General features: G+C 40.8%; 1 protein-coding gene across 5 annotated transcripts in view; it reads right to left on the bottom strand.

Moving 5' to 3' along the window:
* LOC145452544 (histone deacetylase 4-like) overlaps positions 1 to 22335 on the bottom strand; it is a 42105-nt gene that overhangs the window by 8251 nt on the left and 11519 nt on the right. The window contains exons 1-15 of one of the 5 annotated variants that reach the window (XM_080330710.1): positions 18172 to 20461; positions 14813 to 14887; positions 12590 to 12729; positions 9986 to 10021; positions 8393 to 8516; positions 8238 to 8334; positions 6885 to 7000; positions 6670 to 6825; positions 6431 to 6567; positions 5613 to 5717; positions 3731 to 3935; positions 3084 to 3214; positions 2042 to 2388; positions 381 to 516; positions 201 to 323 (exon numbers count right to left, since the gene is read on the bottom strand). In XM_080330710.1, the coding sequence (XP_080186836.1) occupies positions 201 to 323; positions 381 to 516; positions 2042 to 2388; positions 3084 to 3214; positions 3731 to 3935; positions 5613 to 5717; positions 6431 to 6567; positions 6670 to 6825; positions 6885 to 7000; positions 8238 to 8334; positions 8393 to 8516; positions 9986 to 10021; positions 12590 to 12729; positions 14813 to 14887; positions 18172 to 18244 (2001 nt within the window). In that variant the 5' untranslated portion in view covers positions 18245 to 20461. Of the gene's footprint in view, positions 1 to 200; positions 324 to 380; positions 517 to 2041; positions 2389 to 3083; positions 3215 to 3730; positions 3936 to 5612; positions 5718 to 6430; positions 6568 to 6669; positions 6826 to 6884; positions 7001 to 8237; positions 8335 to 8392; positions 8517 to 9985; positions 10022 to 12589; positions 12730 to 14812; positions 14888 to 17957; positions 18144 to 18171; positions 20478 to 22335 lie in introns of those variants that run through there. The other 4 variants (XM_080330711.1, XM_080330714.1, XM_080330712.1 and 1 more) reach the window with 4 other exon arrangements.

Here is a 22335-nt window from a genome sequence, read left to right as displayed (position 1 = left end):
TCACACCACAACTTTTGGATTTAGGCCGAATGCACACGATCCTATTCCACTTTTGGTGTATCGTACATCCTAAGACTTGGAGGATGTGTTGGTGGCAACATGAAAAATTTACAGACTATGTGAAATTTACTGTTCAGAGTACGAGATGCGTCTCTTCTACACAAGTAATTACAAAAACACAGTAAAAACAGGAATCCCACCTTGTGCTTCGATTGCTGAGTGATAGCGGCAGCCGGTAAACTCTTCGTCCTCGTCACAGGTTTATGTGCGCCTAGATCGCCGTCTAGAAGCGAACGACGCGCTTGCAAAGGCGATGGTTTTACCTGCAATCACATTGTTGAATAATAATTCTTCAGGGCTTCCAACCAGTTATTTCTTACCCTATTGTCCTGTAAGGTCACGTGTCTGGATGGCGTCGGGTAGTCTTTGAGTTCGTCGTTATCGGGCGCCTCTCGTTTTACTACGACCATATCTCTCTTGTCATTCGACAGAGCGGATTGTATGGGCTTGTGCGATCTGGAGATTTTACAAATACGAAAGAGATTAGGGGATGCTGTGATATTGTGATATAGCCTAACGCCTATCGTTGTCTACTATGTTTCAGACCCAAGTTCTCTACGGGAGCTAGCCTCAATTTGAGACCAATACGGACTAACATGTGTGCATGTGCGATATGCTACACATTAGGAGCGTAACAAATTTCCAGACAATACTGATTTGCCTTCAAAATGCGTTGGAGTTGTAAGCAAATATAGCAACATACACTAACACATTAGGACTAGCATCGATTTCAAGATGCAACAGCATCGGACACACACTGGGAGCGCATCAAATCCGCAGACACTAGACACTATTGATTTTGATTCCAAATTGACTCTGGCCTGGCCTATAATATACCATATGGAATCATCGCAACATCACGCCAACACATCTGAAACGAGTATCAATCTCTTCCAATTTCAAGATCCAATAACATAGACTACCCATAACAAGGGTATCAAATATGCAGGCGACACTGATTTCAATTCCAAATGCGCTGGCCTATATGCAAATATCACACAAACACATAAGAGCGGCTGTCAATCGCCAATTCCTAGATCCAATAGCCTAGCCCTAGGCCACACACTGGGCGCGTATCAAATTGGTTTCCAGATCAACTGCAAATATTGCATAATCACACGAAGGGGTATCAACGTCTTCTTATTTCAAAATCCAATATCATTGGCTATAGATTAAGACTGGATCAAAGACACAGACTCTGATTTAAATTCTCAATCCGAAACACCACACAAACACAGCAACAAATCTAATTTCAAGACTCAATATCTGCTAACAAGCAATTCGCTGGCCATCAAACCATTGAAACCCATTACAAACGGTATCGAATTGCATATATTCAAATCATTATCAATACCGCTTTGCTCACTAGGATAATGTCTTCTGCATATTTAGAATCACACGTCATAATTGGCAATAGTTCAATAACCAGTATAAATCAAGGCCTATATGCAGGGCTGCTATCGACGTGGATCAAAATTTAAGGCCAACCAAAAACTTTAAGCAGCCTAATCTCGAAATTTGTCATGCTGATGACAAAAAGGTCATTACTTAGGCCCAGTGCTAATCACAGCCTCGTTGCCTCATAGATACTTGGTAACTATTGTCATCAGCACTGAGAACAAGACTGAATACGGACACATGTGAAAAATAAGGCCACGTCTTGTAAATAAGGACAATATACTTTTATAAAACACCGCTCTTTAAAATAAGGACAAATCAGGACCGTATGGCAACCCTGCGTACAAGACAGTACAGCAAAAATCAAAACTATAACATTACAAATAATCAAATAAAAATATAATTAACAAGATTTACAGAAATGAAAGGACAGTGTGTCAACCCTGCCTAGAGGACAGAATCAAAAAACGCAAAATTCAAACATTGCAATAAAATGGGTTTAATGAAAATTGAAAAAATTGAAAGATAAAGAACTAGAGAATAAAGTAAAAAATCACATACAGGAAAAATAAAAAATACCAACCGCGATTTCTCTGGTGTGGTCGCAGTCCGCTCAAGCGGCGAGTGCCGCGCGCCGTCCGACTGCTTCCCAAACTGTCCCAACCCCTTGTTGCTGTGCTTGTTGAGATGGGACTGCAACGCCTGCACCGTAGTAGTCGATATAGCCGCGGGGTGTGTCGGAGGCGGAGATGCCGCCAGCTTTTGCTTCCTCTGCTTAGCAGAAGCCTGTGTGGGGGCCTCGGCGCGTTCGGCCGTTTCCTGATGGGTGGCGAGCGGCCAGTACTGTTCGGCGGTCAGACCAGACATGACGTGGGGCGCATGCTTGTGAGACGCGGGCTGCTGCGAGTGCTGCATCATTAGTCTTTTTTTCTGTAGGAACAGCAGCGACGACTTAGAACGAGACTTCTCTTCTCTTCTTACGGTCTCTTTGTGGCTTCCGAGGATACTTAGTTACTTACGGTTATTAAAATTAAGGACCTCTACGCGACAGTCACTCAGTTTTATACACGTTGCATGGGAAGGAGAGAGTAGTTTTGGGCTAGGTTTGCATCCTTTTTGCGAGTCAAAATGTCATGACAACCAAATGAGTTAGCCCCTACATCATTGAAACTGAGAGTTTTTATTAGAAACCGCCGTTCTATTACTAAAAGGCCTTGACCAAATCTACTTTAAAACTACAGATGGTACTAAGTAGTTTTTTGGATATCTTATTTTAGAAGAGTAAAAATTTATGGTATAATCCAGCTTCTATCCTCAATAGCTAGCTGTCTACGTTGACCACCGCTGAATTGGATTATTTACGTAACCAAATCTAGACGAGAAATAAGTTATTTTCTGAAAGATTGGCAAAATTTCACTTTCTTCATACATGTGTCATCAAACTGCTTCTACCATTTCTTTCAATCACCGATTGTGAATAAATACGTGCTGCCAAGAATTCAATTAATTCAATTACCCTTTATTGCGAATCGCATTGTTAATGACACAACAGGATGTGAGACTTGTAATTAGCAATGGGAGAACACAGCCACTATGTTCAACCTACACCAGTAGTTAAATCGTACCAGGTGTTGCTGCAACGCATACGTCGTTGGCGCAGAGTGTGTCCGGCTCAGGACTTTGTGCGGGCGAGTCTGTTGAGAATGACGCATCGGACCAGGCTTATCTTTTTCAGGTGAAGGGACACCGACTCCGGCTGAAATTAAGAAACTGCTTGATATCTTCGAATAGGAAGAAATGAAACTTCATTAAAAATAAAAACTCTAGTTACTGATAATGCTTCAAGAAATTGTTCAATGGTCATGGTCATACATGATATATACTGCCAGAATATCAATATCACAACACTTCTTTTATTTTGAAATAATTGCACCCCAGAGAAACCCTCTACTGTACAGATGTGAATGCTGTTACACAGTCTGTAGCCTACCTGAAAAGGAAGATAATGATATTCATTGATATATATATGTATCTAATTTCTATGAGGCAAAATTCTCATCTTTCTCTGCTCACCCAACAATAACATGATACCATGAGCAACTCCTCATAACAGATTGATGAATTGATTGCAATAATGTGGGGCGGAATCTGATATGCTGAGAAATGGAAGTGATAATGTAGAGATATAGTACAAAACAAGGTAACAATCGGAAATCACACAAATTGCTGAAGATTTCTTCAAATGGAGCAAGAGCGTGATATCCCAACTCACCGAATTGTTGCTGCAAAATAAGCTGCTGTACCATCACGGGGTCGATGTCCATAGGCGAGGGTTTGAACGGGAACGGTTGAGGCTGGCTCTGATGATGCACGTACGGCAGCGACCTGGCACGGTCCAACGCCGCCCTGTGCAATTCCATCTCGGGATACGACATCAGTAATCGAGGCTGAGATCCGGCCAGCAAAGGATTGGGATTCTGAAGGGTGCCGTTAAACATCAGATTTTCAAGCGGCAGTGGGTGTTGTGCACAAGGCGACTTTGTGAGCGGCCTGTGCTCAGTATCAGCATCAATTGGTGATAGACTCACACTCATTTGATTTTAAACCCACAATGAATCGCGCAGCACACTTGAGCAGGGGTTCTCAACTTGGGGTCCATGAGCTAGTAGCTAGGTGAAACTGCAGCTATAAAAACTAAATTGCTTTCAATTCTATAAGATCTGTCTTTATTTGGGGGTTAGGCCTATGTCCTTATTTCTGATTTATGTCCTTATCTTAAGCGCTCACCATATTTCACAAGTCAAAGTGATGATATTTTTTTAGTCATCATGTAGCTTATCAGGCACCGGATGGTAATGTGATTAGGAATGGGCAGAGGTGATGACCTTTATAATTTTACTCTGGTCTCTGGCTGTGCAATACAGAACATTTTCATTTTTGCAATGGGGTTCCAAGCAACGCAGCCGGCCAAAAAAAAGGTAATGAACCACTGCAAAAGAGATAACATCAACTTTGATACAAGCGCAATATTTTCACAATTTCATTCAGCATCCACGTCCACGGTACACGAAGTGAACTCATAGTGTTGGCTTCCACATTGGAATGCTCATAGGCGAGTAGAGGCTACTATACACTAAAAATCTTAATCATGGCGTGGGTCCTTCCACACTGAATTCTACCAATCCTTATTCCCTACTCCCGAGATGCACTTAAAGGGTGCCAACGGGTGTGGGTTTCGAAATGACAACATGCACAGAAAAAATCGCAAATACTAGCTGCAAGATTTTGAAGATCATGAGAGTATCATGAAGTTTAACAAAAAGGTATGAAGCCACCAGTTCAAAAATGAACATAACATAACTATAAAATTATCACACCGTCATTGCCACATGCCAAATGCGAAATGTCAAATTACTGTAGCCTACTCGATTAGAAGTAAAAAATTAAATTTTTACTCCTCAAGGACTGATAATGACTGATACCTCTACTGTTTAAAAATCAATATGGGCGAGGGTAGCTTGAACAGCACACAGGAAAATAGTTTAAAGTTGTTTGGGACAGTGCATTCCCATGCAATGCCCGTCTGACAATTAAAAAACAACAGGGGGTTTAGAATTGTGTTGCAGTTGTAAAATTGCACACAATTTTATCAAGTGGTGTCATGTCCTCAATAACTAAATACGCTGACACTGAAGATCTCATACTTTTGTTACAGTAGCAGTTCATGGATGACCACCTAGGATTATATCACTTTCAGGCAGGAAGCACATCTTTGAAAGGACAACCACCAATTTCATTGTCACGTCACAACTAACAAATTACAAGGTACATCCACTACCAGCAACAACAGCATCACACACAATATCTTCAATGACCCATAAAATCGGATGTCCATAAAATAACATGGCCCATTACCGCAAAAACATATCAAACACGAAATTAGAAACAAATTTTCGAAGAGCTATCCCACAAAAACAACAATCAATCTCTTATCTTAACGCAATCAAAATTGAATTCCATATTAAGTGAGATAATGTGAAAGTGAAATCTATCACAGAACATAACCATCGCAATGTAGCAAGCCCGGAAAATGACGCACGCAAACAAAGAAAACACCGCGGCATGCACAGGGTAACCTGCAGAAAAAATTTTACCGATTTTTTCTGCGAGAGCTCCAAAGAAATGTTAGGTAGCGAAGGCGACGCGTGGATCGCGTTCGGCCTGAATCCGACCAATGAATGTATGGCAGCCAGTTCGCTCTGAAGAGAAACGAAACGAGACAATTACGAGCCGCTCATCAGGAGCGCATGTGGGACCGTAATTACTACCTCTGGGCCCGCGTACGTGTGGTTAGCCAGCTCGTAATAACATTGGCGTCGCTCGGAAACATATAATCAAAACGACACGGCCCAAGTTTTCGTTGCATATTTGACACTGTGCGAACTTCAGAAACTTCACAAACCAAGTCAAAAATATGAAGGTACTTGAAGCTATGTGCTATGCTTTGTGCTATGCTAAGTCACAAAAATTGCAAAAGAAATAATCAATCTATCGTTATAATTAGACTATCTTTTCTACCTTCCTTTTAAAGTAATAAAATTATCATTGAACATTCTTTCAAAATATGTGCTCTCAGAAATCATCAGCGGTCTTATTATTTTTTATTTGCACACACGAAGTATACAATGCTATAAACAAGACACAATCGGATGACGCTTATGAGATATGGACATCATAGCTGCTGCGCCATGTGCCACACATAAGTAGCTTAAGCACAAAATACATATCAATTCACAGTATGTATCTAATGGTAAGCCATTAATCTGATGAACTATCACTATCTATCATACCGGTATTCAAAACAAGAAACGCAATCTTAAATTATGTAAGGATAGTCACCATGGTAGTTGCATACTTGCATGCAATAAACAAAAGTTGGAAAAAAATGGTTACAGAACATATCACTCCAAACCTCAGAGCCATGTAGTCCCATTCCCGCGGTAGAGTGCACTGGCCCGGCAGAGCTATTGTTAATATTGCTGTTGCTGCTTAGCGGCGAACTAGGTCCTGAATTGGGAGCGCTGCTACTAGCAGAGTTATCTGCATTCCCTGCAAGATAAGCGGCGTGTTACGACAACGCAATCATTACATCACTAGACTAACGGCATCACAAGCTTATGACTGTGTTGATGAATTATATCGTTAAGTTACCTTGGTCATTATTGAGTTTTCTCTTTATGTGATCATTCACTTCGGCACGGCTACCTGTGACGCCGCCGTGCCTCGGAAGTAACGGCGAGCAGCGTCTGTCATTGTTCGCGACTTTGTGACGAAGTTTCGACCGCACTTTCAGATTAGGCTCCGACGCTACCGGAAAAAGACGATAAAAAATGCCGCGAAGACGGAAGAAATTCGCAAAATAATACCGGTTTTTCGGAGAGGGAAACTGTTCTTCTTGTCGAACACGTGGGGATAGGGCGCGGCGAGATCGTGGTGTCCGTTTCTGTTGTCCAGAGACGGGGTCCACCTTAAACTCCGACCGCTGAAACAAAACGCAAGCCATTCCGAATCAAGAGATGAGAAGTTGAATCCAGATACTCAAATACGAGTGAATTCGACATTTGGCGGCCCCGAATCCTAACCCTACCCCTAACGCCCCGGGTTGGCAGACAGCTTTCGAGAAAAAGGACCAAACAGTGTCTAAAAATTCCTAAATTGTTCAATAACGTTGTTAATAATGTTAAAAACGTCGATAACGTCGCAATATTACCTATACACCTTTTGTCAATCACTGGGAATGCCAGATTTATATTGTTGATACTGTTGGGACACCAAATCTACCACAACTGTTGATAGTATTGTGGGACACGGTCGACAACTGCTAATATTTCAAGACTTTTCCAATTGTATATAAATTCGTTATGTAAAACTTTGTTATAATATGAGAGTTGTGAAAATTCTAATGATTAAATTTTCTGAATTTTAATTTAAAATTTGAAACTTATCGAACTTATATGCTTAATTTTTTGGATTTTTCATCAAAAGATAGCTAGTTTGATACTATATGCCAACTGCTTTCAAATAGAGCCAAATATTGAAAACAGAGAGCCAAGGGGCCTAACAAAATTTGGGGGGACCAACTGCCTCTAAAAAGGGCCAATCTGGCAACCCTGCTAACGCCTATCACCAAATTCGCCAAGTTGGGTATATATCACAGTTCACACTCACATTCAGTGAAACATTCATTTTCATATTTATTAATACAATATCGATACATTAATTCCATGACAATAATAGTCATTGCATTTCTAATGCCATAATCTCTAAGTGCCGAACTCCTTGACAACCACTCAAATCCATAGAAAATAGTAATATAAACAATGCATGGACAATTTGACATAACCTGTACAGGCTGAACATGATGATTTTGACCCACCTCACCGTGTTTTCAAATTTAAACATTCAACTTCTCTCGGATTTCAATTCACGACGATCTCACGTTCGATCGCTTAACTTTTCACCACCAAGTTTTTTTATACTATTCCTGGCACTGCGTCTCATCACTTCTATGACTGCAAGCCGCAATGCAATAGTGTCAGAGTGATGTCACATTTATTGGGTATTTTACTAGCTACAGCCTCTGACTTTGAGAAAACTAAGCAATCATTAGCAGAGCACAGACAGGAAAAATACAAAATACATTCACCAACTTCACGGCACACATCAAACAGACACACCCCCTGACATTGAGCGATCGCCAAACCAACATATCCGTTTACCTTGCACTGTTTGGATAACCGTCGTACTTTTTAACACTCCGCCTACCGATTACAAAATTCGCCAGGTGCTGCTTCACGGCGGTGGACGCGTTCGCACCTAAAATGTACCCACACCGTCGCATTGATTTCAAAAGCTATAACCGGGCCCGGCTTACTCTCAAGGCTTTTGTCTTTGTTCAATACTTGATTCATTAGATCATTATGGTGTTGTTCCTCCAACTGTTGCCGTAGTTGGCTTTTGGCAGCGTTGTGCTCCTGCTGCTGGCTTTGGAGCAATTGCTAAAGAGCAAACAAAATCACATTTGCACCAAATTACTACTCAATAATGCGGTCACTAAACACTAGGGCTGTTCAAAAAAGACTTTTGCTTTCAAATTGTACTGGCTACTTGATAAAATTAGGTTACCGGTACCTACAAAAAAGCTGCACACTAAATTTGGCTCAATTCCGACATACTGTGGCATTGCCATAAGAGAAAAAGTTTTGGATTTATTTAATGAAAATAAATATGATTTTTTTTTTAATTTTGCTGGCTTGCCTCATAAAATTGGTGGATTGTGTGAAAAAACGATGCACAACAAATTTCGCTCAATTCCAACCAGAAGAAACAAAGTTATTGATGTTCAAAATTTGAGATTTCAAATCATAGTATTTACGATGGGCAAAACTATAAAAAATAATTGAAGAATTTGCCACCGCAAGTAGGCCTACTATTTTATTCAAATCCAAAGTCAACTACAATAACTCCGCTTTCACTGGTTGGAATTGAGCCAAATTCGGTGAGAATCTTTTCTATAGACAACCTAACTATTTCATGGGGTAAATGTAGAATTTTGAAACAAAAATTCATTTATTTTTATATAATAAATAAATAACTTTCTTTCGTAGCAATGAGGCTACTGGTTGGAACTGAATTTGGTGTGCAGCCTTTAATTAGGTAACCTAACAATTTTATCAAGTAGCCAGTACAATTTGAGAAAAAAAAGGTCATTTTTGAACACGTTTTATCATCAAAAACCGGACACGCCTCAATACGCCCCAAAAAAAAATCAATAGGATTTATTGAAATCATAATATTGTCCTGGCACCCTATGGAGCTATATTAAGACATCCAATTTCCCTGTGACTCATGCTCGAAATAATCGATAGTGTCAGAGATTAAAATCGAAAGTTCCAAAATACCTTTCAGTCATAAAAACAAACGCGACCTCTAATTGCGAGGTCGCTTTGTAAATAAAAACAGTGAAATCAAAGGCCCTCGATCACAGTAAAGGAAATGCTTGCTCGGAATAGGTTTCAGGGCTACATGAATCGTATAAATAACATGACCAGATCCCCACATCATACATGTACACATCAGTCTTATTACTATAAATAGATTGCTATGAATAGTCGTAAATGTTTCCGAGCAAATAGTCATTTGATCATCTACATAAAGTACAGAAGACATGGTACCATCATCCTTGTTTTAATGACATGATATTCTAAATATGGAAGAACATTCACCCTCTGTTGTTAATTCACAACCCAAATTGCTATATTAATACCCCGGCTTTCCGGGAATCCACTTCAAATGCCAGGCCAGCGCTGCGGTTACAAATGTACCTTAGGATTACCTATCAGTATCAGTATAAGCAAACCACTCATAAAATGTCAAGTATTTTGTGATATTATAGATAAAAGGACGGATGCACTTAACATTCGAAGCAATTAAGCAAGTAATATAAAGAAACGGATGGTTTACTCACTTGGAAATGATGCTGCAGTTGCTGTCGAGCCAGAAACTAAAAGAGTAATCACAAATAACTTCACAAATCACAGCCCACAAGCATGACTGCAGTAGCAGGACAATTACTACATAGTTTGCAATAATTACTATGTATCCAGCGATTCCACAATATCAAACACATTCTGATTCTGGTAATAACCCATCTGTGCAGACAACAAATTTAGGTATTCCTTACGCAAATTCAAACAATGTCAACGTGATTTGGTAATCTGAAACAGGGCCTTTCAGAAATTAACCCAAAAGGTTTCACATATTCACTATCGTGATACTAATGATGATACTAATTTCATCACAACTTACACATAATTAGCGGTTATCCCCAGCGACCATGCACGGACGGTTCTACGACTTGTAGCTCATGATTTATTCAAGCCACAATTCCCCTATTTTTTTGGTACCTTTGCAAATTAATCCTTGATCAAATCGTCAAGACTCGCCCATCTAGCACAGAGTGTTCTCTATGATGCATTTCTAGGAACCTATAATCTATTTTTAGCTGAGATGATATGGTGACTTTCAGTTCAGGTCATGATCGACCTCAAGATAACGACAGTGCGCGCTTTCCATTCCGAAATTGCGAAAGATCCAATTACCAAGCGTTGGGCACGATTGAAAAACGCAAAGATTAAGCAGCCCAGTGTTTGTTATTAGTATGGATCAGATGTCGAAAAAGATACCAAGTTTATTACAAAAATATTGTTTGATACATAAATAAACTTGATTATCGCATCACAAAGGTGGCCATCAATCAAATCAAATGTCATCGCCAGTTCCAGAGTGGAATGTAATACTGCAGAAATATTCTAGTGATGTTATAACCACAGATTAATCTGTAGAGCTTCCTTGAGGTACAGAACTTCAATATACAATTGAAAAGATGAATATGATTATGCTTTCGAATTATAGGTTAATCTGTTCTTAAAATCATTGCAATACTGAGAGCATAGGACTCTAAAAGATACTGATAGTGGACAATTGGAGTAGAGATGCCTGTAAAGTGTAAATCCCTTAATGTGAATCATAATATAATTATAATAATGAATTAATAATATAGGCTCATGTAAGAAATTTTCAATCGACGATCTCTTCCGACTGTAGGGTAGGTTATTGGTCACTCAACATACACTTGATTATTGACAGTTAAGGTATTTAAGGTTAATGCATCATGCAAACGTCAAAACTTTAATGAGACCATGGGACGAATTTGTATTTTGGCTAATTTAGAACCAAATTATATCATAGATTCAACAGAATTACACCAGCCCGTTAAGGCGCAAAAAGTTGTCGGCCTTGTGTGAACCAATCCTCAAAAGACAATAAATAGCCAGGCAAGGTATTTGGAATAGTGGGAAAACAGCACGAGTTTAAAGTGGCCATTTGTGATACCCACTAAGCAGGGCAGCTGCACCACTCATATTTTGATTACACAGATAGAGATACAAGAAACGTCAGTGAGTCATGACAAATGGGAGAGACACTTAAAATTACAGGCTGAGAAAAACCACAGGTATTAATATAATTGAGTGACTAGCTACATCGAGTGGTATGCCGCTGAGTGGAATACATCCGAATTTGAATAAAAAATTCCTGACAATAAAATTATTTTAATGACAAGTGAGGTACTAAAGGGATTCATACTTCAAAGACTAGGATAGTCCACCATTGTAATGGATTCACCCAGTACTAATCATTAATATTACGGTACTAATGGCTCAATAATGCTAGCCATAATGCTGATTCTGTTCCCATTAACACAACAAGGTCAATTTCACATTTTCATTAAAGCCAATCTGTACAGTGGCAAAGAGATAGATGATGATGTCCGCAAGCCAGGATAATCAGTAACTAAGCTTAGCAACATCTTCTAAGTACTTGAGTAGGCCTTCTCTGCTTGCTTTACTTAATTACTCGGTAATTTTGTTTTACAGCCTATTACAATTAAAATTCAAGCCACGTGAGCAGAATCAGAGACTACCTTGGCTGTTTGAGGTAAAACCATATCTGAGATTACCAAAGTGAAGACAGCTCACGGAAAATGCAGGACTAGATTTGAACCGCACCAACGTGGGAGGGCAGTGGGTTGGTTTCAGGAATTTCCATTAGCAGAAACAGCGGAATGTTACTGTCAAAATACCCTCTGACAATATGAGAACAACTGTTTTGATAATAAGTTGGCAGCGACAAGGTTACAAAATCAGTTTCCTTATAAAATAGATCACTTCACAGCGTATTTTCTTTCTCCTTTATGCCCACTATCAGTGTGTTTATTATTGCTAGTAATTTATCGCAAATTTTGACGTCCAAATCCCCATCAAATCGAGGGAAGATATTGGTAAGATACCGGCAGAGATTGATCTGATCTTGATCAGTTATCAGCCTGATATTCAGCTATGAGGCAGTCAAGACTATATCACCATTTCCGAATGATACGAGTACTGTTATCTGCAAGATTTATTTTACAACTGCCCTCACCATAAAGAACAGAATAAAACATAGCGGTATAATTCATACACAGGGAAGGAAATAGATGAAAAACTCAATTTTAATCAAATCACAAACTTACACTCACATCGTCAATGTGTTGCTGTCTCATTTTGATGATCTTCTGGTAATCTTCGTTCGTTAGTCCCATTGCGTGAGCCCCGGCAAGGCCAGCAGCCATTGCAGTGCTGAAACCAGCGAGAGTTAATCCAGGGATTCGTTCTGCAAAGAATGACATGATGTAAGCAATTTGATAACGAGTAATCGCACAGGCAGGTTGCCAGTAACAAAATAATGTTAGAAGTCTACATTCGCAAGCAAGTCGCATGGTGTCACTGTCACCCACATTCTCAAATTGAGCATATACAGCTAGCAATCACAAATATGCAGTTGTGCCATTATCATTCCTGTATAACACTTCTTAAATGTTGAGTTCTAGCCTTTTATGCTAAAATGACTACATCCCAATTCAAGAGACGCATAAAATCACATTTCATTGTCGCAAAGTTCTTCAGTTAATGTCACACGTAAAATTCAGCTTCAGTAACCACTAAACTGCATAACATGAGTGCATCCTTGCATCTGCCCAAAATACAATGCACACTTTCCATTTATATAATATGATTCATGTCTGCGTGTCTGTTATGTGCAAGTCTTCATTGAGCAGCGGTCTCAATGATTTATTAATAGCACAAGATGGAAAGCAGGAAATCATAAACGCTATTATAGCAATGCCATATATTACATGGAAGATCCATGCCGTGCTATAACTATAGAAGGGAAATAACAATGAGATACACGCAACCTAAGCTTGCAACCTGAAGGATGTAAGCCAGCTTTGCAGCAGTCATGTGCAGAGTGCAAGTCATAGCACAATCCAGCAACACATGTAATTTGGAAAGCTGTGAGCTAGTACTCCATATGTAGTGTACGCACAGGAAATAATTTTCAAAAGCCAATTTTAAAACACACACTACCAACAAACTACACACTCAACATTGGGGCTGAATTGAAGCTTTGTAAACTTGCAACAAATTGAATGTGACAATTACCGTCCATGGGCCCTTGGCACCAAGGGCTTTTTTTCGCAATAGTCCTTTATTTCTATGTAGAGAATTCTATCGGAATTTAGCTACATTGTGATCTAATGCAATTGTGTCGTTGAACCAAAATAACCAGAGTCATGTCTGAAGGTACAACAGATAGAGTGCTCAATCTTACAACACAATTGGAAGCGAGACAAGTATATAACATCCTGGCAATTTAGATAATTGGTCATAGTTTACATTAGCAAGGACTTAATACCATGAGGCCTCTGCTGTTTTTGAAGGCGTGTCTCTATAACCAGGCAATCAATCGAGAAATTACCACTGAACGTCTTCCACTCTACATTTACACGCCAATATTTCGCTGCACACAGGGTTCATTGTCAATATGTTATGTTTAGATAGGCCGTTTTCAGCCCCGATTTTAAATAGAGAAAACTTTCGTAACATAAAGTAGCCTATGCATTTTGAAGCCAGCTACAAGTAGCGCAGTAATCTCTAAACAGGACATTAGTTCGTCCAAAAATTAGTGTCCTATTTTCAATTTAAAGCAGTGTAGCACATATAGAGTACGCATATATGAAGTCACAAGCAAGCAACAGCTATCACCTAAAATCTGGCCATGAGAAACAAAATTTCGAGGGCGATAGCGCACGGTTTAAGGTCCACCATTAGGCCAGCCTCTGTGACACAATCTCAATGTAGGCTAACTATATCTATCAAGTTAAGTCGTGGTCATAATACCTCTGGGTTAGAGAACGGGAAGGACACTGCAAATAGCTCAGCTACTGTAACCGTGGTCAGATATCATCATATTGTTCGCGAAAACGCCGAAAAGATAGATAAAGTAATGGTGTGAAGGTTAGAAGGTACATTCATATACCAATAAACAGGAGCCAGAATGCGCCTAGATAACAATAAAAATCAGCGCGCTTTTAAAATCGATCGACTATTTCAAGAACACCAATGAATAATCCATAAGTCGAGTGGAGCACGTTATAAATAGACACCCAGAGTGCGTGTGATAGCGAAGGTGCGTCCGCACAATGTTATCGAAAAGCACTCTACACATCCATTCGAACGCCAAAATAGGCCAAAGCATGAAACGTTTTCATCATATCCCACGGCAATGACTCATAGACACTACGAAATTGCTTCGTAAAACGATACGCGCGACGATATGATTGCCGCCTGCCGCGTATCTTCATCCGAGTATGACGTCATAAAGCGTAACAATCGGTATTGAAATTGCCACCAACCTGGAATCGCTTCCGTAATCCCGTTCGCAATACCCGACGGCGCCTTCGTTGTCGATGGTGGCGATTCGCTATTTTCTGTTACGAGAGACAGATACGACCTTTACACTAGCCAAAGGCGATACAGATCTAAATAATTCGACACATTCGCAATAAAAGCGGACCGCAATAAGGCATTACGCCACTGCCGCGATACGAAAACAAAGTAATTCTATGAATAGCGAGAACCACTCATGAAAAAACTTTACAATTCGATTGCATGACGCAGAAATGTCACAAAGCATTATTAATACCAGCGAAAATGAAAACAAAATAAGTACACGTTAATTAAATTAGGCCTAGCAATCTTAAATACATCAACAGCGACATGAATATTCCACGCCGACAATTGTACATTGTACAATGAATTAATACGAAATTATGCAAACTATCCGAAGCGCGAACAAAATAAGCAACCACGCAATACTGAAACTGTACTAGCTGAATGCGACTATTGTTGTCTGGCGTTGTATATACATAAACTTCTATACTATATTCGGGTTCATTGCAATATGAATATACTATTAAATAGTAGGTTATATAACTTCAACAGATACGAACTTTGGCAACTCCTCGAAAGCATTGAATGATACGTTGATATTGAAATAAACCCGAATATTGTCGGCTGGCACTCTTCATGGGTAATCGTCTGCGACTAGCAGAGATTTAAGAATAACTTTGTATATCAACAGACAGTGACACGGACATCAAAAATTAGAATAATCGCGGCGAACAGATGGCGAAAAATTCTCCGAGACGACATTCATTCTTTCACTAATATTGAGTTGGAGTCGACTTTAATCAAAATCCGCCGACCTAGTTCGTGCTAACAGAAGGAGTTCGTGTATAATCCAAAAGTAGTATATCGGACCATCTGTTAGCTTCGTTTATTAGAATTTTTACGTATGTGACGTCATAATTGGTAACACGACTGCTTAGTTCTTTTGAATTCTCTACTAGTAGCTGATGATTAACCCTGACGAGTGTCAGCCGAAAATATAATAGGGTTTGTTTCATTGTCAATATAAATTATTCAATTGTATGGTGAAGTTCTGTACATCCAAGAGTTTCTTATAAATTTATACCCTCACGCCGAACTTAACGATCGAATTTTCAAAGCACAATCTAAAAGCATGTTGCTGATAATTAGTAATATATTCGCCGTCGATGATACAGTAGTGACTACAGATATTACAAAACTGTATTCAACTCCAACTGTTGATTACTTCGAGGGCCTGTTTCAGAGTAATCGCGACCATACGACAAGCCGGTGTCAAATGGTTTTCTCTTACGGTAAACCACTAAGACGCTAGCTCAGAGCATGAATAGATCTATTTTCAGCCTACCTCATTCCAATCTAATCTAAATCAGCATCGGCATCCGCGCAAAATATTATTATGCAGATATTCACGGAGGTGCTGAACTTCAATATACAGTTAAATAGATATTCATATTGAAATAAACCCGAACATTTTTGATGATACGGTTGATATATACAATGCTCTTTCCAATTCTCTGCAAGTTGCTGACGATTACCCCTGATGAGTGTCAGCCGAAAATATTCCGGTATGTTTCAATATGAATCTATTATTCAATAATTATTACCCGCAGATTAAGTTTACTTGGCCACCGGGAATCGTATAGCCTACAACGTGAGATGTACTGATTTGCTCCTTGCTCATTCCTCAAGACGCACGAACTTTCTCACCAGAGAACAAAGTCAACTTGCCTCACAGGACAGCTACCTGGTTTTGCAAGAACTGAATCGACAGAAAGGAAAGTGCGAGAGCGTCAGCCGATCGCCCGTACGGCTACCACAATATCTGCTTAGATCTCTATTGTAACAGCTCAGCGCAATTCTATAAATAGCACAGCGCCGTGTTGTGTATTCTTCAGAAGATTCCGTGACTCACGAGCACAATCACGATTATGCGCTACGCCGGATCAATGTCCCGTTGGCCGGCCGAAGCCTTGCAGCGCGCTTCTTCGGTTAAGAAATTTGGGCAGAGCGCGGCGAAAGTCTCGGATTCCACGAAATCCGCGCATCCGGGCTGCACGCGCCGCTAATCAACCATTCGCGCGCCGTCCGGGAATAGATTCCGCGGAGACGTTTTTACGGAACCGATCGAAGTGCATCCTGCCAGCGGACTGCTATCATACAACATATCTCATCGCCGCGGTTATAAATAGCACGTGATCCCACACTCAAATTTGCAGTCAGTAGTTTCGCCAACATTAAACATTAGCGGTATAGGATCAAGTGTGTTTGCGCTGGCAAGGTACAAGTGGTGGTGGTCAAAGCCTCAAAGTAGTCGCCCTTGGTACCAGATTAGAACTACAAGTAACGTCGAAACTTCTACACTAGTTCTAACGTAGGCCTAGTTTTGCATGAAAAGGGACAACCGTAAACTGTTACGTAAGAGTCGCTAAAAATCATAACCACTAAGTAGTACAAGTATTTACAACTACTTTGGGTACTTCGAAAATGTAGCCTGGAAGCACTTCGTCACTAATCAACTATGCACGGCACACCGTAAAGATAGTAGTGACATCCGTAATCGCCTTTTCCTTCACAGTAAAGCGATCCAGAACTTGCTTATCCCAATGTCACGATTTGCATAAAATACCGCCGAACTAATTCAGTTACGTCCGGACGGACGGCGTGGCCAGTTAGACACGGTTCCCTGATCAGTTCAGTGCATCTCCAATATCGATGTAGCGCAGATACATTTATAATCAAAACGCGTATCTCCTGTGCCCTGTACCACCACTTATTTTACTAAAGAACACTCGGCAAAAATTTATGAACCTTTACGATACGATTGTTGATGTACAATGTTCTTTCTAATTCTCTGATAGTTGCTGCCGATTACACCTGACGCGTGTCAGCCGAAAATATCCGGGGTTATTTAAATATGAAATAGCGTTCAATTGTATATCGAGTTCTGCAACTTCAACAGTACATTTCGTTGGCAACAATAATCGATATACACGCGCAACTCGCCGAAGAGCGTGACACGCAATCCGATCGCCTTATCTAAACTTACACAACTTTGCTTAAACACAACGAATCTAAGAAAAATAATAGTTTAACTGTTCTGTTTTTTACCTTTCTACACACACCAGGCCGTGCCTGAAGCAATGCTTTTCAATAGTATTCGTTTTCTGTTGTGCATGAAATAACATCCCAGATATAGCAGCGCGCGGCTCCAAAATAGAGACGCTCCGTTTTGCACAATACTACCGTCGGCTCAGCGAGAGAAATGCCTCCGCCGAAAAGTAGCTCAGAAGTCAAACATGCCGAGATATCAAAATAGAAATACCTTGTCGAAAACAAATACCCCATGGACACGTACGAGAAGATACCATCTCAAACGCTTTGTCGCAACGCAACATTATTGTTTGCGTTAAACCATGCCATTCCCGATGGGCTACGGACCGCGGTGTTACTCAAATATCGACCCTATATCGGGTTAAATTGAACGGGCAAATAGATTACGGTAGGTTATTATTCGATAAAATCGACGCTTTGTGCTTATCGCTCGTGTTTTCGCGCGCGCTAGCCCACGACGCAGACCGCCTTTCTTCCGTTCTCTCACTCTCTCCCGCATTGACGTCAAACCGAGTCCGTAAGTAGGAGAGAGAAAGCAGTAATAATACGACCCTGACGTCAATCGCCGCTGCGCTAAATATAGAGATCGTTTGGGATACGGAGATGTTTCAGCGAGAGTGCCGACGCGGCCGCTGGCAGGTGGGTTTACATTGAGCGGGTCGCGCGGAGGGCACACCAATCGCTACTCGCTAATATTTTATGTTAAATTATGAAATTCATGTTGTCATGCCGAATTCGCTTTTATTTTTCGCTATAACCGCGGATCCGGGGATTACGCTTAAATCGCTCTGAATAAAAATCGTGGCTGCAATAAAATCAGCCTTGTGCACACTACCTATTACTATCAGCCACCGTTCTTTAATAGTTCTATTTGTGGATTCTGCAAAGCCAGTAGTTGTAGTTCTAATTGCGCATTTACAAAATAGTTGTATAACAGCTAGAAAACACGCGTGGTGGTTTGGCGTGAATCGTGATACCTGTGTTCTGTTGTGTGATGTTATTGCGTCTATTGCTAGATCACAACCATCGCTCTGATAGTAGGGTTAATATCCTAATAGCTTACCAATTGGATATCGGCCCATAGGCACATGAATACCTCAAGAGTTCAAGACCTCCCGGATAACATGACGTCATGTTCAGACCGAATTTATAATTGATCAGAAGAAGAGCGTTCACGGCCGTGCTACTGTCTGAATACCCCACATTATCTGGATTAGCGGACATGGGCAAGCAATTATATACGCTAGATTTACCTCTTTCGCGATTTTGAAAACCACTGTACACAATATCGACAGAAATGTTGACACGAAGTTGAACATTCGACACTCTACCTACTGCATACTGAATCTACAAAACAAAATTCGCCCCCTCATCTACTACAAATGGCTTCAGCCAATCTTTCAAGCAATAAGATCGTAACTAAACCGATATCTCCATTCTACTGTTGTTATAATCCTGTGATCACTACGATTGGGGCGCTATATGTGCAGTGCACTGTAAACACGCTGCCTGTCATCCAGCCGTGGAGAACAATAATATCCCGATCTTATTTACTTCAGTCAACCAACCTATTCAAAGACTCGGCTTACAAACACGGACTACTAAAAATACCTCGGTAGGAAAACACTTCGATTGATCGCACGGAGCAACACAATGACTCGGAAACGGCCATCCAAAATATTAATTGCATAATCACACAAAACACAACTCGCAATCAACAAGATATGAGTAACGTGAGATATGTTTTGATAATGCGGCGCTCATCACAACACAACGCGTCTTGTTTTTGCCAAAAAGTCAAAACCTTTGTGGCTTCATCGAAACCGTTTTATGCACACTATGCGTTCGATAGAGCTACACAACTGAAAACAGTATCTGCATTGTCTAGTCGCTATCAAACGGAGTCGATATTTGAAACGTTTAGGCTATGCGATTTCTGGACACCTGCAGTTTCGCTTTTCCAGAGTAAACAACTAAACATACCGTGGCATAAGATGTCAAATGCCCTATCCAGCAAGTTAAAACGGGCAAGGATTCAGTGCTGGTGGAATTTCCAACGGACTTCCAATGCCGGTATCGAAAATTTCGAATACTGTGTTATGAAGGACATGGGACTGCAATCAACCACAACTTCGCGGCGACCGGATACTGCGGTGTCAGCGTGTTATTCAGCTATGAAACGCAACGTTGTCCACATGCCCAGTTATCCCATGAGATTTCCGCGCTATTTACTCGACATTGTTCCGCTGTCGGCCTGACGCAAAACCCTGAGTAGAAGCTACCCAACGACATTTTACGAACCCCAAATTCTAAACGTTAGTCTAACTGTGATTTGGACAGTAGTATATTTAATTGAAATAAATACGACTATATTCGGCTGACACTCGTCTCGTCACCCCGATTATTCGAGGTTTCATGCTGGTGGCGTCATTGATGATACGATTGTTGATATACAATGTTCTTTCCAATTTTCTACTAGTTACTGACCATTACCCCTGACGAGTGTCAGCCGAAAATATACGGGTTGATTTCGATACGAATATTCTATTTAAAGTCGAAATATGCAGCCACAAAGGTATTAATGCCAGTTCCCCATCACATTAATAATCTATAATCTAATTATAATCTGTGATTTTTCGACTACGCCTAGATTTCATTGCACTTGTGACAAAGCTGTGGGTTGATTATGACTTTGCACTACATGTATTGGATACTGCGATATCATCAATCGAGGTTTCAAGGCTTCCACGTTGGGGAAAAAGTATAGAAACTACAAATCCAGCTGATAATGTAACTCTTGGTGAAAAGGGACACATAATTTCAGTATTCCCGCTATTCGACTCAGACTCGAATGTTTGGAGAGCCCCATAAATTACTGCCCGAAAAACATGCGATTTCCCGTGCGTGTGCTGGCAGCCGGCGTCGGCCGCAAACACCATCTGCGGGTGTGAGAATACACACGCCTAGCCGGGATGTGATATGACACAGCATCGAAGCCGCGCTATAAATAGAACGCGCAGGAAAAGGGCACGCCGTCTGCAATCGGCTCCCTGCTTCATTTTGCACGCGATCCACCGTACAACAACCTCGTCGACTTTGATATTGCAGACTTGATGCCGACTCTTGTGCCGCGTAATATGCGGATTTGAATAAAAACGCATTGCGATTCCATCCGATCACTGTAAAAGTCGGTTTTCTTTTGCAGCAAATCTAAGTGCGAAATTTGCGCCAGTTACGTGTTGCGTACGAAGCAGTCGGTAACACAATATACGTAGAAAGTCGCCCGGTAACAGCCAACAAAGTCGCTAGCTAGCAGCTACCATCACGTAATCCGCGAACTTCCCAATGCAAGTCTACGTGAGCAAAACAGAAATTATGAGTTTCTATTTCAAACAGAAGTCGTCAGCAACAAAGTACTTCTACTATTTCGAAGTACTCAAGTAGGTTTTGGCTACTTTTGCAGTACATACTTTCTACTTCTACTTAACATTTGAAGAGACGTTTGGAGGGGTTCAGAACTTCAACCTACAATTGAATAATATATTGATATTGCAATAAACCTGAATATATTCGGCTCAAACTAGTCAAGACAAGATAGCGTGATGGTGAAGAGTCCCGCTTCTAGATCGGCAGGTCGTGGGTTCAATCCTCAGCCGGGTCAGACCAAAGACCTGATTAGTAACACTGGCATCCACGACTTCCCGGCCTGGCCCTCGGCATTATCGGATAGCATGGAGGGTTTGTGCAAGACTTAGAAAGTCTTACAAGGCTATTTCTGCAGCTTCCTTGTCCAGCGGCATAAGCAGTATGCACTCATTGTATGCATATGCACAGTTCGTGTGCACTGTGCATGTATATCACGAGTCGGTGTATATGCCGCAAAAAACTGCCCTGTCCTGTCAGGGGCAATTTTCAGCAAGTGTTCTTTACAATTGTCTTCTAGTTGCTGACCAATAACCTAGGAGAAATTTGTGAAGAACAGTTATTGACAATTACCACTGACCGCCTGACGACAGTCAGCCGAAAATATTCAGTTTCATTTCAATGTGAATATATTGGGACGCTAATACTATTCCAGCACATACGACACCTACTTTGACCAGTGACCCCCTTTGATTTGAAATAGCACAGACATGCTTGTGCGATATTGATCTGGCCCGATACCGCCAGAACACAGCGAAGTTGCGAACGCGCACACCCAATACATATCCTGATTTTATACAGGAAACTGAAACTCCTCTCATAATAGCTCACCCCATGCCCAAGTTCCGAACTTCTGACATCGTATTGCCCGTGAATTTGACGTCACAATCGTACACATGACGTGTACGCGGCGCCGAAAATTTGATCATGTCGGAATTTTTGCCTTCTCCCG

The sequence above is a fragment of the Botryllus schlosseri genome, chromosome 12 (genome assembly GCF_051294905.1).
Source record: "Botryllus schlosseri isolate E-star chromosome 12, Bs_hap1, whole genome shotgun sequence".
In the NCBI taxonomy this organism is placed as follows: domain Eukaryota; kingdom Metazoa; phylum Chordata; class Ascidiacea; order Stolidobranchia; family Styelidae; genus Botryllus; species Botryllus schlosseri.
This window is presented reverse-complemented; position numbering and strand designations above follow the sequence as displayed.